Source organism: Galeopterus variegatus, unplaced genomic scaffold (assembly GCF_000696425.1).
Source record: "Galeopterus variegatus unplaced genomic scaffold, G_variegatus-3.0.2 Scaffold313, whole genome shotgun sequence".
NCBI lineage: Eukaryota > Metazoa > Chordata > Mammalia > Dermoptera > Cynocephalidae > Galeopterus > Galeopterus variegatus.
In genome coordinates this window covers 273,391-292,265 of record NW_007726424.1, presented here as the reverse complement: position 1 = coordinate 292,265, position 18,875 = coordinate 273,391, and the positions used below count along the sequence as shown (strand labels likewise).

Genomic DNA, 18,875 nt, shown 5'->3' with positions numbered 1-18,875 from the left:
CTTTTGATGGAAGCACTATGGCACAAAACCTTTGGTGTTTGTTCAGAAAGGTGGAAAAAACATTGTGAATTGTTACTCTGGCTCATTAACGACTTACTCTGCTTCCTCAAAGAGATTCCCAATGTTTTTTAGCGGCTCTGCTGCTGGGCTGTGGGCCAGGATGTCTTTTATCTCATTGACTTTCTTCTCCACCGAGTCCACAGTCTCCCGGTAAGGCCCGATCACACCACTGATCTTCAAGGCCTTGGCTTTCTCCAGGAATTTGTGGGTCCTGTTGGTCAACTCAGCGATGATCACATCCCAGAGAGCAAAGCACTGGTGACAGGGTGTGCAGTCAGGGAAGAGCCCCGAGTACCCTCGCGTGCACTTGTCACAACGTGGACCCTCGACACCCTCCACACAGACACACTGGCCCGTGGACTGGTCACACTGTGGCGTCTCAATACCCCTGGGGTCACAGTCACAGGCTAGAAGGGAAACAGCAATGCAAGCTGGTCTACTTGATCACAATCCTCAGTGACAAGATTTGGCATTTAGAATCCCCAGTCACTGTTAAAACACAAAGGTGTCAACTACCAATAATTTATCAACAGCTCATGTAGAGACTACAGCACCTTCTCCCAAAACATGCATGACCCCAATCCATGCTGTCCCCTTCTAATAACAGTAATAATTAGAAATTAACAGCTAACACTTACTGAACACTTACTATGTGCCAGGCATTACAGAAATGTTTTACATGAATCATCTCATTTAACCCTGACAATAACCCTAGGAGATTGGTTGTATAATAATCATTTTCTCATAGATGTGGAAACTGAGGTTATGTGACCTGCCCCAAGTCTCACAGCAAGCAAAAGGCTGCACAGGATTCTGGTTCAGCACTCTGCAAGTCTGGAGTCTGTGCTTTTAACGTCTGTCCTACCTCTGCCTCCCCGCTAGAAGACCACATCACTACAGGCAATTCAGGGTATACCCTGATTATGTGAGCCATCTAGCATGAGGTACATCACAAATGAGCAGCTCCTAACATAACTGACCCTTATCTGGTCACAAAATGGAACAGTGAATACTTGGTGAATGCAATAAAGTCGATCAAAAGACAACTAAATCGGAAAGAAGTTATAGGAATTCTAAGTATCTAGTTTAAAGGCTGTCAAGTAAGTACACAGTCTAATTTGTGGGTGTCTGCCATTGTGATAAGCACACCCAGAGCTATAAGAACAGGCTCGTAAAATGTCAGAAGTGATAAAAGGGCTCTTGGGAACCATTTTGTCCCATCTGCTCACTGCCCCAATAGGGTTAGCATCTTATGCAGAGACAAATCGCACAGGGTAAAATCATGCATGGTACAGCGTAAAAATCAGTGTTCTTGGTCAGTGGCTGTGGCTGAGATTACTTATCACAATGCCTGTGCCATTGAACCCTGGCCTAGAGTCCCAAATCTCAGGTGACCAATTCATTTTTATATCGACACTTGACATTTCATAATATATAGTGTTTGAATAACAGAAGGCCTGTACACACATCTCTAGCCTTAAATCTTTTCTGGGAAAAGGTGAAGATAAGTAAGTTAACAAAACAAAACAAAACAAACCCCACTATATACTATTTTATTTCCCTAACTAGGCTGTACACTCCAAAGGAAGGGACACACCTTAAACCATTTTTCCATTCTCAGCATTGAGCACAGGGTTAACTTGGAATTAGAGTTCAACAGCCTTTGCTGAATAAGGACCTAACCTCATGTCATTATAGAGATGCAAGAGAGATTTACATACCTCTAAAAAAGAAAGCAATCCTCCTAAAATTGCAAAGCACAACAGATTCATACTCTCAGATATCTTAATCTCCATGGGTCAATAGCTGTAATTTGCCTCTGAAAGACTTTCTAATGGAACATCTTCCAGACCAGTTCTACTGATGGTTCTGAGAGCTGCTCACTGAAAACCTCTACCCTCTCCACCCAGAGATGTGTTTGTGGTCTGTTCCATTCATTTGAGCCAGACCACATTCTGCCTTGTATTGCTAGTTCATATTTTTATTTCCTTTGTTCACCAGCTACATTCCAAGTGCTCCAAGTGTCAAGTTTGAAGAGTAGAGCATTGTGGTGAAGAGCACCAGCTGTGGACTGAGGTTGTAAATCCTGCCTCCTCTCACCCCAGCCACGTGACCCTGAGCAGTTAGGAAACTGAGTCAAGGCTTCCACATCTGTAAAAAGGGGGAATGATCATACCTACCTCCTAGGACTGCTTTCAGGATAGAATAATTCTAAAGTGCTTAGAAGAACATCTGGTCTATAGTAAGCATTCAATTAATGTTAGTTTTTATTATCACCTTCTGTGTCCCTACAAGTATCTGGTTGTCTCTTCCCCAGTGTTGCTTATCACATTTCCAATGGGTAATGGAGAAAAAGTGCCCAGGGTCTTATGTTTATTTTTGTATCTTTGCCAATAATAAAATTTTTATAATTATTCAAATTTAAAGTTTATAGTATTCCTGTCCTCAACCTTTAGGATTTTAAAACATATAGTTTCCTTGGTGCCTTGGGGTTTCAAAACTAAAACCTGGATTTGTTTTTTTAAACAGATTTCTTTGTAGGCACTTCAGGCAGGTTTCATTTTTCCTGTTTTTGAGGGCGTTCTCATATGAATCAGGAAGCAGCTTAGACAAACTGTGGGTAATTTTAATTGTAATCCCTAAACCATGATAGTTCTACAATATGTTCCTTTAAAAAAGATTCCACAATCAAGGTAAATTTGGGAGATTCTATATCCTTCTCTTGAAGATTAAAAACAAATATCAGCATATTAAAGATTTAGAAGAGTTCTACAGGAATAATCTTGTTTCATGTTGTTTTTACCCAGCTGTATCCCAAACATACTTGACAATGGGATCTTTTTTTTAGTGGAATACCTAGTGACACCCCAGAGGAATAATGGGAAAGGCTTGGGAAAACCACTACTCTCATCAATTTCTGAGATCAGGAAAATGGAAAGAACTTAGTTAATGCTGTACCTGAAGAGTTTATGTTGCTTAGATTTTAGGAATAGATTCTATTTCATTTGGTAAAATACAGTCACCTTCCAGACAGCTGAAGTTTATCTGGGTCACCTACATCCTAGCCTCTCAAACTTGGGCGTGCTTTGGAATCACCTGCAGGGTTCATGAACACAGATTGCTGCCCCACTCCCAATCCCCACATTCTGATTCTGTAGATGCCTTGGGTTGAACGTCCCCCCAAAACTTGATACCCCTGTAACTGTTGAGGGTGGGAAATCTATTATGTTAATTGAAAGGTGAGGCCTTGAAGAGGTGATTAGATTGTAGGACCATGCCATAGTGAATGGATGAAAAATGGTGGTCATGGGTGTGGTTCTGAGGGCTTTAAAATGAGAGTGAATGAGGTTAGTCTCTGCTCCACCATTTTTCTGCCATGTGAGACCCCTGCACTGCTGTAAAGCCATCAAAGAAGACTCACCAGATGTGTCCCCTGGTCTTTGGACTTCCTAGCTTCTGAAACTGTAAGCAATAAATTTTGTTTTCTCACAAAGTACCCAGTTCTGTGTATTTTATTAAAAGCAACAGAAATGGACTAATAAGTCAGTCTGGGTGGGGCCCAGGAATCTACATTTCTAACTAGTTCAAGAGATGCTCACAGTCACTAGACTCCATTTTCCCAGCTGTTTCTACCTTCCTTTCGTATGCTAGTGTGTGTGCTTACACACTTCAAAGGGTAGAGCTGGAGCAGAAACATGACTTTGGAAGTTCACCAATGTAGACTGATGCACAAACCTAAGGACCTATTTAAGTATGAGGAACAAATGCTGCCAAGGATAATAAACGAGGCTACTTTGTCCACACTTGCCTCACAGGCCTCATAGTGGTGAGGGTGGGCAGCACTACGGGGCCTCTTAGAAGGTGGACCAATAAACTACCTTCTGGGGCCAACTTACCCCACATCTCCTTAGGCTGCAAACAACTGAGGCAGATGCTGCATATGCTTTTAGTTTGCTTAGAAAATTACTTATTTTCCACAGATGATGCAAAGGTACACTTTAGTTCAGGCTGAAATAAGGTTTTTACTGGATTCATGCTTGGGGTAAGGGATGTGTGCATACATTGAATTTATTTTTAATTTCTCTGATAGTTTTTATTTTATTGCTAAAGGTATGTCTTACTGTCAATCTGTCAGAGGCATCTTTGAGGAGAAAACACTGGCCCAACACTAGGATTTAAAAGGCAGATAAGGCTTCCCTCCTTATTTGGCCGTGGGAGTTTAATCTGGGTGAGAATTCCAAAGGGCCGGCAGAGCTTTGGCTGTCTCCAATAGGGAAAAATCAGTTCATCTGAACTGACCAATGTTCCTTTTCCCTGACTAAAAAGTAAACTGTCAGATTTCACAGGTGGCTAGATTGCAGTTTTATCACTGAAAAAACTGAACTCTCTCTGGAAGGGGACCAAATGACTATTCTAAAATGCATCGGGTTTTAATTTCAAACTGATGCTGGCAACTGCTAAAGCCTCTCTCGACATGTGATTCCTTCCCTGTTAAATTTCCAGAATTGCTTCTCTTGGGGTCACCTGGGAGGCAAGCATCAGAAAGCCCACATTTACAACCTTATAAAAAGGCACCCCCTACCCCCAAGAATATTTTCATGGAAATTATGGAAATTCTCACACTCGTGTGGCTGAAGCAGAAAGATCAGCAGACAATTTAAAACCTCATGGAACTAACATTATGGGGGAGATTCTCCAGGCATCTCTCATACCTACCAGGATCTAAAAAATTATAAACCCACTGGGTAGGCTATAGCTGATGAGGCCAAATGGGTTTTCTCCCCTCTTAACAAGAAAGGAATCGGAGTCCGGGTAGCCCTGAGCACAACTGAGATCTGTCAACTATGAAATGGAAATTGTATTTACCCCCACAGGTTGTTGTAAGGATAAAATGAAGAATATGTATATAATATGCCTAAAAGTGCTCACCACTTAACAGATTCTCTGTAAATGGCCACTAGAACTGACCTTTTCCATGAAATCTTCCGTAATGACTCCAGTTGTTACTGATCTTGCCCTCTTCTGACAACTGAAAAGGTCTACACTAATTGTTTCCTGCTTTCTGCTGTCCTGTTACTTTCTTTGTACCCAATTTCCCCAAATAGCCTGCAAGCGCCTCCCATTCAGTATCTGCTATCCTCCACTATGTCTACTCACCACTATGCACCCACAGGCTCTCAAAGTTGGGCTGACTATCCACCTTTCTGTTGGAAACTGAATTTGCCTTGGGACAGAGAAAGTGCTGCACCCTAAGAATCAGGTTCTCTTCTGCCATGGACCTTGCCTCAAAGCAAAATGGGACTCCAGGATTTGCTACAGTGCCGAAAGCTTTGCTGTTATTATACCTAGACATTTCTGTTTTACTAAAAGCAAAGGAAATTTAAATACATTTTAATCTCTTATATGTGATGTTCTTTTATCTGACATTCTCACCTATCCTTCCTGGTTTTGGCCTAAGTAGCATAACTTCAATTTTGGAATGAAAGTTGGAGGATAGAAATGAACTTCCCATCTAGCCCAGGACTCAAACTTTTTATGTAAAGGTCCAAATAGTAAATATTTTAGGCTTTGCAATTCTGTCTCTGTTATGACTACTAAACTCTGGTGCTGCAGCACAGAAGCAGCCACAGATAATACATAGACAGAGGGTGTGAAACGTCCTTTACCAACATGGGCAGTGGGCTGGATCTGGCCCCATATATAGTTTGCTCACCTCTAGACTAGCCCACCACTTCTGGGGACACACATTCTGTTATCAGGATTATATAAGAAAATACATCCCTCTACTGAAAACAGTAATAATGGTTCCCTAAAGAATCAAAGGAAGTCTGATTTCCTGAGTCACAATGGAAATAAAGAATAAAGTGGGTGATTATGAAAGAAATCCCAACCTGAGACAAGAATACAGGCATTCTAACGATTAATATCTGGGCAAGGGAACACACTGTGTTTTTCTACTAAAGAAATTTGAAATGGGAAACAAGCATGGTGAGAAAATGGCCCATCCCCAGAGCCTCTCACCTATGCCCCCACATTTTCAGTTTGCCTGAGTTTAGAGACAGTGGCCTTTTCCAAGAGTCAGAGGCCCAAAGTGGAAACTTTACCCTCCCTTTGCTATCATTAATCAACAGAAAGATTCCTCAAGTGACCCTTTGACTCCAGAGGGGCATGATGCAGAGCTCCAGGCTGAGGTTTTCTCTAGCATGTTCAGTGGAGGGTGGATTAGATTCTCTCTCCGTCCCAGCACAGTGGTGGGCTTGTTTAGACTTGGCATGATCGGCTGAAAGCCTCAATCCATTTGGACAATAGGAACATTCAACGATTTGAAAGTTGGAGGCTCAACTCATTTGTCTTTTACATAACTACATTTTTTTTCCATAAGGAGAATACTTAGCTATAACCTAAATCTTTCTATAAGCACATTGTTAGCTAGGTGGCACCAGAAAGTCTGAATTTGTGCCCTCTAACAAACCATTTCAACTAAAAATATATTTAGCAATTAACTACATAATTTGGGAAAAGAATATTTCAGCTGACACCTCTTCTTGTTTCTGCTGGGCTTTGGCCCTGGTCCCTTCAAGTTCTGGTCTTTCCATCTCCATATGTGATGTACAAATAAAACCCTGAACTTAGTCTGCTTCTGCATATCTGTCCCTGCCCTCACCAGACCACACTGGTCCTACTGCCATCCAGTGTGCACAAAGCCCTGTGGCTGGTGATGCATCCCCTACTGTTGACTCAAATCAATGCTCACTCTCTGTGGGTGCTCTGCAGATTATGAGCTTTCTCCACAAGGTGTCCAAAACCCCTGGGACCAACACAGTCTCTGTCTTAAGCACTGTGGCTCCTGGACGCCAAGTACATACAGCAACTGCCCCATCATGGTGATAACCCAAAATGCTGCCCCCTTCCCTCAAATTTCCAAATGCCCCCACCCCAGCTCAGCCAGTGTGAACACAAAGGAGAGACAGTGTAGATATTAATACTCCAGAAAATATGACAATATTTTAACTTTGAATTGCCAAAGTTAGAACTAGGTCAGATACCTCTATCCTAGATTTTAACACTTTGGGGAAAGGGGCTTTCTAGTCTCCATTTAAAAAAAGCCCAAAGATGAGCCTGGAGAGATGATACAATTTTGCAGGAAAGCAAGGGGAGAATGGAACTCCTAGATCTAAAACCTGACAATATCTCTCAGGGTATTTTCACTGGAGCTCACATCCTTGGAGAAGCTTATAAACCCTCCAGAGGGCTTGAAACCAATATTTTACTTGCTGGGAGTGGGCTGAATAGATTTAAAGACTCAAATTACTTATTATTATTTTTTGTGTGTGTGACCAGCCGCACTGCGCTCAGCCAGTGAGCGCACCGGCCATGCCTATATAGGATCTGAACCCGCCGCGGGAGCACCGCTGCACACCCAAGCGCTGCACTCTCCCAAGTGTGCCACGGGGCCGGCCCTAAAGACTCAAATTATAATATCTGGGTCATAAATATAGAAAGATCTAAGAGAGATTAAAAAAACAAATTCCTCCTGTGTGTATTAAAAAAAATTTGTGTATAGAGTATGCATATAAATGCATAGAAAGAAAACTGGAAAGATTCATATCAAACCAAGAAAAGAGAGGAGTGTGCTGGGGTTGGGGGAGATGAGCAGCGACTTTGTCTCCTTCTAATACAGAAATATTACTTGAAGTGAATGTAGGCAGCCTGGCTCAAGGATCTCTTCCTTTGCCTACATCCCTGCTGCCCTCTAGATGTGGGGATCCAGCCAGCACAATGGGAAAACCATAAAGCCAGATGATCTTTGTAGTTTCTCCATTAGCTAAAATTCTATGATTGTCTTAAAGAAAAAATGGAAATACCAAAAAGAGGAGCAGAAATGCACATACTTGTCTGGTTTCAATGTGTTCTCGTTATACAAAACGTTTTCTTGCAGAATACTTAGCTTTTGTTTTATACTGCTTGTTTGTTTTTCTTAATTATCAGTTTCTGATGTAATAGGCTGACCTTTCTTCTGGACAAAATGAGCAAAGAACTTGGCAAACACTGATGCCATGCATCTCACTCTTTGCAGTTTCTAAAACAGGATCTCACTTTTGACCCAAACAAGCTGACGCTGGCCCTATAAGGCACAATGTCTCTGGAAGATTCAGAGGCACATTTTAAAGAAAAGATAAAAGGGTGTGAAGGGTAAAGTTCTGAGTACTACATGAACAATTCTCTGACTGACTCTGGCTTCGGGTAGCAGGCTTTTCATGCTAACAAAATAAGATGGAGCAAAAGGTCAGAAAGCTTTGGCAGCCAAAGCTATTTTACTAGTGACACATGCTGATAGATTCAGGGTTTGAGCAATGATAGAGCCATTCATTATCTGGCGAAAAATCAAGCCCTTGGGGTATGACAAGATTGAGGAATTTAACAGAATAGACATTACGGTCCTGGAGAAACCAGATTTCATGCAGAGTTTTACTTTCAGAAGACATCTTGGAGCAACTGGTCCAGTGGATGTCAGTCCTTTCTAACGGAAGTGAAAAAGTCGGATCTCATCAAGAACCAGCATCCGGACTGGAGAATGATGAATGAAAAAGTACTTGTTTATTAACACAGCAAACATCATCCCTTCTGTGCAAGAAACCTGAATCTAATCTCAGATGCCCATATAAACTCTTCTGGCTAATCCACAACCTAAAAAACAAATCATATGCAACTTGTTCTGGTCTTGTCCACGGTTTGAACTTTTCCTGCTGTTGAGGAAGAGATGGGTATGTATTCTGAAGGAACACATAGATTCTAGGTTTCTGACCTTTTGTAGGAGATAATGAATGAATTGCTAACTTGGAGATCTGTATTTCTTGCTATAGCTGTATCCAAAAGAGAAAAAGGTCATTTTAAAATTTAGAGTCCAATAGAGATCTATAATTTTAGATGTGCAAAGAAAATATACCAAAAAGCACAGAAGAAACTACTGAAAATACTTATTCATAGTTGTAAATTAAAAACATAGGAAAGAAAACCAAGTAGGAAAGAAAGAATAGGAAAACACAGTTAAAACAGCCTATTAAATCTTTTCCAGAAGTGCTTTTACTTTAAGACCTAACAGACAATTTGCCAGGTCAAAAAAAATTGCAACAGCATAAAAATTAAGCAATCTTTATAATTCACATGATTTTAACAAGTTCTTTTGTTTTTAAGAAAACTTCCCCTCACAGTCCTTTTTTTTCTTTTTTATCGTAAGCCTAAGGTGACAATCTGGGTTTTACTCACATTTAACAGACTTGGAGCTCCTACCATATACACAACTGCTCTATGACATCACCCTCCAATTCTCACTGGTGTGGACGTTATATTTACACAAATACACCAAGAGCTGTGACAGTCAGCAGAGTCTACTTGATCCACCAGAATCAAATGATCTTTCTAGAATACCCATTTATCTCTGCATGTGCAGTCAAGGAAGCTGGCCATAAAACACTGTTCAGATGGCGAAAAAATCAGTTTGCAGAAATATATGGTCATACAGTCCCATTTTGATTAAAACCATTTTAAAAGCGACTGTGTGTGTATTTGTGGTGTATATGCATGTGTGCATGTGGAAACAAACAAGGGTTACCCCTGGGAGTGTGGTCGGAGGAGGAACCACATCCACTTTTTACGACCTACACTTACCTACAGGGCTAGATTTACTAGATTATTTTTTCAACAATGAACATGAATTTCTTTTGTAATTAAATATAGAGTTTTTATAGACAATTTGTAATGCACTTTAAAGTCTATGGAAAGCTCTTGTAGACCCCGGTTCCCCCCACTCTGATCAAATGCCCGCACCTCACCTCGGCACTCCACGTCGGGGTCTCCCCAGAAGAGCTCCTGGCACTCACTGCAGGTGCGGCCTCCGAACCCAGGCATGCACTGGCACTGCCCCGTGAACTGCAGCCAGAACACAGACCTTGCTCAAGCGGGCTGCAGGCAGAAGCCAGCTATCATTTTTTTTTCCCCCCAGATGATAGGAGAAGTGGGACTGAACTTTTGGCCTGAGGAGGTCTCCATAGGCTGAACTAGGAAAAGAGACTCTTACCTCGACCTCAGGTGCCAAGGGCCCCACGCCAGCATCTCCTAACTCCTCTTCCACACTGGGCTTGGAAAGGTCCATATGGCACCTTATACTTCATTTATATGTTTCCTCACTTTTATCCTCACAGTGCAGTTACGATCCTAGGCCACCTTTGACTCACTTGCTTTAGGGAACATGTCATTCTTTTAACAATGCTGGCTATGGCTCTTTGCTTCCTTTCAAGCTGAGTAGCCAAGAAAAAAGTCTGATTCAGGGGCAGGTACTGAAGAGAAACAGCACAGCCTTATGCATTCTGATGTGAATCTGCGTCCGCAGCTGGGGCAGTGTATTGAAATGCTATAGATGAATCAGACGGGGGACTGCATGGTTATGTAGTCCCAGCCACAGTGGACAAGTGAGGGCTCATATCCAGCCTATGCTGCGTGTCTCAGGCTGTGTGTTCTGATACTTTTCTCTAATTGGGGCAAAGCCACTGAATGGGCTAGCTGTCACCTGGGCTTATGTTGCCTTATCCGCCCGGCCACAGGTCCTCACCTCATTACAAGATGGCCCGAAGGAATGAGCAGCATTGCAGTTGCATGGGTCACACCCAGTCCCACTGGCCAGCTGCCAGCTATTGGGTGCACAGCGGTCACAGTTCTGCCCAATCACATTAGGAAGACATAAGCACTGACCAGTGGCTTTGTCACACTGGCAGTCAGTGCTGTTACAGTGCTCCTGCACCGTGCCCAGGTAATTGCACACACACTCTGAAAAAGAACAATGTCATTGGATTTACATTATCATTGCATTCACAAATATATAGGGCATGCAGAAATTAGCTACATCTAATCAGCTAAGATTTCCCCTCTCCAGATCTTGACCTTAGAACACAAAGAAATAAGGACAAGAAAGGGGGGTGATTTAAAAATTTTTTAAATTCTTCTTTAGAAGTTCTTATGATGTACTACATAGTTCTGACATTTCCCAGGAAGATGACACATTTGCACAATGTATAATGACACATTTTGCCTAGGAGTGTTTTCAAAATACACAGATTTAACAAGCTGCCAGTGAATCATTTTAACATTGAAGATTTAACTGGAAATAATAAAAAATATGCTAGTGGGAACTGAGATATCAAATGATTTCAAACTCTTAGCAGGAAACAGCAGTAATACATGTGTCAGACATAGCAGGTAGAGACCTTTAAGCTAGAAAGGCTTTAAGGAATCCAGTCCTGCTGGTCCCCAACATGCCATTCATGTTTGTATAAACAAAGCTGGGGGCCTGGGGGCTTCGTAGCAGCAGCAGTAGCAGGAAGTGCTGGCTGATCTCTTGATAGAGAGAAATCATGAGGTCAGAAAGAGATTCTAGAGATGTTACGTCCTTCTTTTTCTTAAGCTGGAAGGTTCTACTCCACCACCGACGTCAGAATACCACTAGAGTGGGTCCTTAGCATCTCTTAGTCCCATCCAAACAGCAAGTTCGTGGGCAGAACATAACATCAATACAATCTATTAATGGCATTTATCATGGTGACAGCTATGTAGCTTTCCCTTTTGATTCTCTCTCCCTGGCACTGAGACACAACTTGAGACTTCAGTGCTGCTGGAAAATGAGGATGTAAAGAAAAAAAGTTTAGTCTCATCTTTTTTTTTGTGGAAGGTGAAAATCTACCTCTCTAAACAAGTGTTTTCCCAAGTGAAATGAATACACAAAGAATAAGACCCAGATGAAGGAGAAGGGGGACATCACTCTAACGAGGGGGCAAAATGAACGTGCATCGTACTTCTACAGTCCTGCTGGAGGGCATCTCCATAGTACCCCAAGCGGCACAGCTGGCAATGCTCCCCTTCCGTGTGGTACAGGCACTTGAGGCATCTTCCGGTCTCTTTGTCACAGGCTTCTGGGTCTGTCGTGTCAATGTTGTGGTGACACTGGCAAGGCTGACAGGACCCCCCAACGTCTGATGGATTGCCAAAGAATCCTGAGGCACAGTCCTCACATCTGGAGCCTATTGTCCAATAAAACCAAGCAGAGGACTGTCAGCTTGCTGACTGAAAGGCTCGCCGGTCCACCGCGTTCCTGCCTAGAGAGAGCCAACCACGGATACGCTATCTACAGAGCCCAGGACGATCACAGCTAACGGGAAAGAATGGGCTTCCAGCTGTGAGGGCAAAGAAGTCATTTTAGTCTCTGTGACTGCTACAGCAGCCTTGGGGTCTACAGTGGGCCATGGACAATTATGGGACTAAAGCTCCTAATAACAGAGATGAGCAGGCTAGGAGCTCAGTAATGATCCAACAATGTAAAGCGTAGCTTGATGTTAAAATCCTAATCTGAGAGCTACATAAACTGAAAAATCACTGCTCCTTAATGAGTGGCCAGAAAAATGGGATTTTTTTTTTCCTTTTTGTCTTTTTTCGTGTCCGGCAACGGATCGCAACCCTCAGTGTCACGCCCGTACCAGACCAGGACTGGCAACGGGATCGCAACCCTCGGTGTTGCGCCCGCACCTCGCTCAGCCAGTGAGCAGGAACCAGTCTGTATGTGGGATCTGAACCCTCGGCGGGAGCGCCGCCACACTCCCAAGCGGCGCACTGTAGCAGTGCGCCACCGGGCCGGCCCAGAAAAATGGGATGTTTAATGATGACCAATTTCCCTAAGAGATCTTGAAATCATATGCAAAAAATATTTATTGAGCTATGCGTAAAAATAACTAGTATTTGAAACAATGGCTTCAAAGATGAAATAAAACGGGGGTTATTTTCACAACTAGCTAAATTCATTGAGTCTTGACAGATAACGTGAGTATAGTCAACAGTGAAGAATAGGCGGGGTCTTCAAAAAGTTCGTGGAAAAATCTGTCTTGTCTCCTAATTCTATTTTTCCACAAGCTTTTTGAAGTACACTCGTGTATTCAGCTTTGACCGATTCAGGCGTCTGATTCCCTGGTGATACTCTTTTCTTTCTTCTGCCCATTTAGCCACTTCACTGCTTTGAGACACTTCTGGTAATAGTCGGATAAGGAAAGGGAGAAGTAAAATATAAATTAATATTTCTACTGTTTAATACAAAAAAGTGTTTCATGGGGTTTTGTTCACAAAGTTAAATGAGCTTACTATCCTTACTAATTACATTATCACAGACTTAAGAACTGACTCTACCCCACATGCCAAATAGAAAAAGAGCATCTTTTCTATTTCAGATTCCCTTAACTTTTAAGTTAGGATTGTAAAAGTGAACTTACTTGGCTCAACCTTCATCTTTTTTCTCATTAACAATGAACTCATAAGAGGCTGGCCTGTTAACTTAGCTGGTTAAAGCGCAGCCTTATAACACCAAGGTTTGGATTCCCATACCGGCCAGCCACCAAAATAAGCAAATAAAAAATATAAAAATAAACAAATAAAAACCACCGAATTGTACATTTTAAAACAACAAACTTATAAAGACACATCTTTTCCTCTCTTTTTGCCTCCCAAAGTCTGCATATGACTTACCAACGTATCCAGCATCACAAACACACACAAGTTGTAGGGTAACAGGATCTTGATAACAGCTTTTGGCAAACTGGCGTCCACTCTCAGGACCATCTGGGCAAGGGCAAGGGCGGCAGTGATCTCCTGACCCAATGATGGGGTCGCCATAGTAACCAGCCAAGCACCTGCATCAGTTGCAGGAGAGAGCAAGCCATGAACCACAGCTGTAAGAATCCTATTCCAAGAAAAGTCTGAGAAACTGTGCTCTTTGTGGGAACAGTCTTCCCTGTTGTTCATGTTTCCATGTGGTGGATTTTCCAATGGAGCAGTGGTTCTCAAACTTTAGCTCCAATCAGAGGACTTGTGAAAATACAGATTGCTGGACTCATCCCCCTGAGTTTCTGATTCGGTAGGTCCCAGGTGATGATGCTGATGCTGCTGATCTGGGGATCACACCTAGAGGACCACTGCATTAGAGTGACACCCCTGGCCTGACCTGGCCCCTCATTCACTGCTCCCCAGAGGAAGAGCCATGTCTCACCCATGTGCACTCTACTGTCCCATCAGCTGCCTGCCTGCCCTGAGCATTCTGGGATCTGCTCCCTCCTGACACTAAGGAGTCTGTCCTTGTGGGGATGGCTTGCACTTGTCTGCCTCTGCCTGTGCCTATGATAGCCACAGGTCTAAAGCCATGCCCTGCAATCCAGCTTTTACCAGTCCTGAAGTTGACACGGACACTCTCCAGCTGTGTGACTCCTGCGTCTCTCTCTCTCAGGTGGTTCCAAACTTGGGCAGGGATGAGGAATGTTGTTTCTTAACTCCTAAGTCCAGCAGGTTCAATCCCTCCCTTTTACAGACCTGGGATCCACAGAAGTTAAGTGGATTGCAAGCCTCACACAATTAGTTAAATAATAAGCCAGGATTTGAATTTAACCTCCAGACTTTCAGCAAGGAATTCTTTTACTATGTCATGCTGCTCTCCTTAAGATGAATGGTAATTAGGTTACTTTTTTATTTCCTATAACAAAAGAGCCTAAAGGAACTCTGGAGATCATCAATCCAACCCAGTCATTTTACTTACAAAAAGTTGGATATTCCAACTCATCCAAGGTTATAAAGCAAGTTAGGAACGGATTTGAGCCTGGAATTCAGGTCTAAGGATTTCCAATCTAGTTTGTTTTTCATGATTTTTTTTGAGGCAGAGTAATTTTTTTTTTTTAAATATGGGGGAGGATAAAGAAATAGAAGAGGAAAGCTGTTTAGAGGAAATTAACCATCTATTTAATTAGTCACAGAAATAATACAGTAACATGTTCCTTAATTATGTGCAGGGGGATTCTATAGTGATGAAGCAATTTTGTACAATGGTTTCTGAGAAAGTTTCTGTGAGACTTTTCTAGGGAAAATAAACCCAAACACATCATGATAGAAACTGAATCTTCATTTCCCGCCTTCCCCTATACTTCCTCCCCCTGGCAACAATCTGAGCATAGAGTTTCTTTCTAAATTCATGGTATTAAAACTCTGACTAAGTTGGAATGGGGAAAAGAATGGTAAGAAATTGGCCAAAACTAGATAGTAGAATTCCAAATACTATAATAAAGTGTTGCCATCCATCTAGGGCTAACGAAAAATCTTTCCTTCTCCTGCACCCTTTCTCATTCTCCTGTAAAAAATCAAAATGCTTTACAAATAAAATAAAAATCCAGTCGCAAATATCAACCAAGACATTCTCACAGGATGTTCTGTAAACACATTCCACAGTGTGCCTGATTCTGAATCAGCATCGCGGACAGCCATCTTTGTTGTTTACCTGGGTGTCCCCTCCCCCCCACTTCTTGTTAATCGGATTTTCTCATCTGTCTCATACTTTTCTCCATCACTCTTTGATAGAACAATAATGAAAAACATGGCATAAAAGATGGCACCGATATATTAATTTCCTCCTTCCACTCTCATATGATTGGCTTCCTTGTACCTTTTCACAACACAATCTCGCGGTTGGAAGGGATAACTTTTACTCAAAGGAGTAGTCACTAGGGCCTCCAAATCCTTGAATCCCACTCTAGCACTGAGCCAAGAGCATGCGTTTGCTTACACGAACACTTTCCTGCCTGAGTTAAGCACACATTTAGTTTTCACTAACAATTTCTCTTTCATCTGATGAGCAACTTTGGCACTTACTAAAGTGCTCACTCAAATGTTTCAGAAGTGGCTTTTTAAAACAAAAATCCCATAGATATTGGAAGAGAGAAAATTTATTGGCATAGAAAAGCAGACTATTAACTCCCCCAAAAGCAAGTTCTAACAGTATGTCTGCACTCCTTAATTAGTAATAAAAGTATAAGTCATCACGTAATTTTTTCATATGGACTATTTTTATTCTACTAAGCTAGACTATTAACGTTACTGGAGGCACACACTGTGTCCTGTTCTTACTATACACCTAGTGCAGTGCTTTGCATCCAATATAATTATTCCATTGGCATTTGCTAATCAGAGAACAGATCTACTTATGCGTATTTTATATAGTCTCCTGGAGACTCTAGTTGCATAAAGTATTTTGAAAAACAAAGCTACTCAAAATGACTAATCCAATTTTGATTTGGTTTCTCCTTTGACCTAAAATAGGCATTAATATTTCACAACTCTCATCCTAGGCCAGAATCTCCTAAGACAGAGATATGATTTCTATACAGAACAATGGAAAATTTAGTATGGCTCTCCAAGAGGACAGATTCATGTTAGTCTTGTTCTTTGCTGTATCTCCAGTACTGTTACAGTGCCTGGCCCACAGAAGGTGTAAACTAAATATGTACCAGATAAATGAACAAGTTCCTAGAAATTAATGAGGTGGACAGAAATGAACGAGCCATCTGGAGGCTGGGACCAAGATGCCGTTTGCTCATTCTCTTTACTTTCAAGAGGTAGCATCCACGTACCTTTCACAGTTGTGACCTGTGGTATAGTCCTGGCAGCTCAAGCACTCCCCTGTCACTGAGTCACAGTCATCAGCATGGCCATTGCACTGGCAGGGCTGGCAACTCGGAAAGCCCCAGTACCCAGGTAAACACCGGTCGCACTGCCGAGCATACACCCCCTGGAAACAGTGACACTGGCCAGTGATAGGATCGCAGAAGGCATTGACAGCTCCTTGCAGATTGCACTCACAAGCTGAAGAAATAGGCAACCAAGGAACCACCTTGAGAAAGTCATTAGATGGAAACACACCCCTTTTATAAGCCCCATTGCCCCCAGTTCAGAATGCTCACAGGCTACAGAACCCCACCACTATCTCTGTTAATCTGAATGAACACACGCCAGTGCTTCTGATGAACCTACGTTTGCATCCACCGGGGCCAAAGCCGAAGGTTCCAGGTGCACACCTGTTGCAGGTTCTTCCAATCACATTCGGCCGGCACTGGCACTGGCCTCCGTTGGGGTCACACACAGAACTCAATGAACCCTGAGGGTCACATTCACAAGCTGCAGGGTAAAGAGAGGCCAGAACCTGTGACACAGAGCAGCATATCACACCTGTCTCTGAAATGGTTCGTTTCCTTTCCTCAGGATCTCTCTGATCCTTTCTCCTTTACTACTCTGGCTTATTCAGAATTCTGGCTTAAAACAATACCATCCCTATGATGAGTGGGAGGGAAGGAGGAGGAGGCAGAGTTGGCAGATCAAAGCAGTTTTTCTAGGCAGGAGGTCATTAGGTTTTCTCCCTTTGCCTTCAAAGCTCAAATATCACAGGACATTAGACCAAAGCCCAGTGACCTTTGGGGGTTGGTCTAACCTTTCAAAAAGAAAAACATAAATTTCAGTTATTTGCTGCTCCTCTGATTCCATCTCCCCACCCTGCCTATGGAAATTCTATATCCCCATGGAATTTTTCTCTAGTCACCTGCTACTCATTTATTTCTTGAAAATCGATTCCATCTTCAGTGCTGCCTTATCACTAAAATATTATTTAAAAAATAAAGACAAACTGTAGTAGAGACATTATTTCCTTTTGGCTCACACAGAACTACCGGGCATGTACTCCACTGCTCCTTGTGTGCCAAGCGTACTCTTGGCTCTCAAGAAAGACGAGCCGCCGCAGCTGCTAGGCAATACCTACCCAGGCCTGTCTGGTGTAACAGAGCAGAAATGCTAAAGATTATATTTCTGCAAACATCTGTCATTGGCGTTTTCACAACACTTCTGCTGTTCTCCAGACATCGGTATCTCTGAAAGGTTTCCCAGGCACTGTTGGTGACCACCCCATCTCCTGAGCCTCCCACGGTGAAGATGTCCAGTGACTTACAGTACGGCATGAGAACGAGCTGCAGAGAGACAGAACCAGCAAAACGTCCTTGTGGTGGTGCCCATGTCATCAGTTAAAGCAAGTGAACACATAAAACTCCCAAAGGCTTCTTTGATTCTTGAACAGAAAGAATTAGACTCATTAAATAAAGCGAATACCTTCCCATCCATACTTTTGCCAGGAAAAAAGTTTAGATATACACTACATAGCTTAATGATTTCTGAAATGCGACTTTTTAAGGCACTTCGTATGTTCAGAAGGAAGCAGCTTGAAAAAATCCTTTTCATAAGGTGGAGTTTTACAAGCAAAGTAACCTCAGAGGCAAGAGAGGATGATTCTGCTTAACAGCTTGGCACTGGGACCCCTCAGCACAACACTCTGGGGAAGCAGGTAGCCACTTTCTGCCCAGTCTTTCCTGCACGTGTCGGAAGTGATCTCACCCTTACCGAGTCAATGAGCGTGTAGGGGTTCTCCACGTCACTATCAGAGGAGGTGTACTGGGGCAGCTCTAACCTCACCGTGTAGTTCATGCCCTTCTCAAAGCACACCGGGCGAGGAAGTACGACATACCTGCCCCCAAACAAAAGACAAAAACAACAACAAAAAGTCAATCTTTAAGCATCCGGAAAATTAAAAATTAAAAATAAAACTCTATAGAGATAATTCCAAAGGAAGAAAGTCAATAGTCAATGTCTGGCTTTGATATGGTAACTCAACAACTCTTGAGATACTAGAAAAAAATGAATTCGCCTATTAGTTCTGCTGAGCTGCAAACCACTGCCACACTGACCTAGAGCCTGGTGATAAGGACACCACCTGGTTGTCATCATCGGGAACAGTATTACCACATCGGCTGCTGGTTGGAATCTTTCCAGGTCGCTGCACCATGACGACGGCTTTTTCCCAGTGGTCAGGTAGCTGGAATAATAAACAGTCAAAAGGTCCATCTGCATTACCCACTGTCACCTGT

The 18,875-nt window shown here is 42.5% G+C and overlaps 1 protein-coding gene across 2 annotated transcripts in view; it reads right to left on the bottom strand.

Annotated features, from left to right (window-relative positions):
• The window catches only part of LAMB1 (laminin, beta 1), a 71,728-nt gene that overhangs the window by 17,838 nt on the left and 35,015 nt on the right, over positions 1 to 18,875 (bottom strand). For both annotated transcript variants that reach the window (XM_008567364.1, XM_008567362.1), the window contains exons 16-25: positions 18,696 to 18,823; positions 18,352 to 18,475; positions 17,720 to 17,924; positions 16,942 to 17,085; positions 16,542 to 16,773; positions 13,621 to 13,784; positions 11,907 to 12,131; positions 10,670 to 10,884; positions 9,894 to 9,990; positions 98 to 467 (exon numbers count right to left, since the gene is read on the bottom strand). In XM_008567364.1, the coding sequence (XP_008565586.1) occupies positions 98 to 467; positions 9,894 to 9,990; positions 10,670 to 10,884; positions 11,907 to 12,131; positions 13,621 to 13,784; positions 16,542 to 16,773; positions 16,942 to 17,085; positions 17,720 to 17,924; positions 18,352 to 18,475; positions 18,696 to 18,823 (1,904 nt within the window). The remainder of the gene's footprint in view (positions 1 to 97; positions 468 to 9,893; positions 9,991 to 10,669; positions 10,885 to 11,906; positions 12,132 to 13,620; positions 13,785 to 16,541; positions 16,774 to 16,941; positions 17,086 to 17,719; positions 17,925 to 18,351; positions 18,476 to 18,695; positions 18,824 to 18,875) is intronic.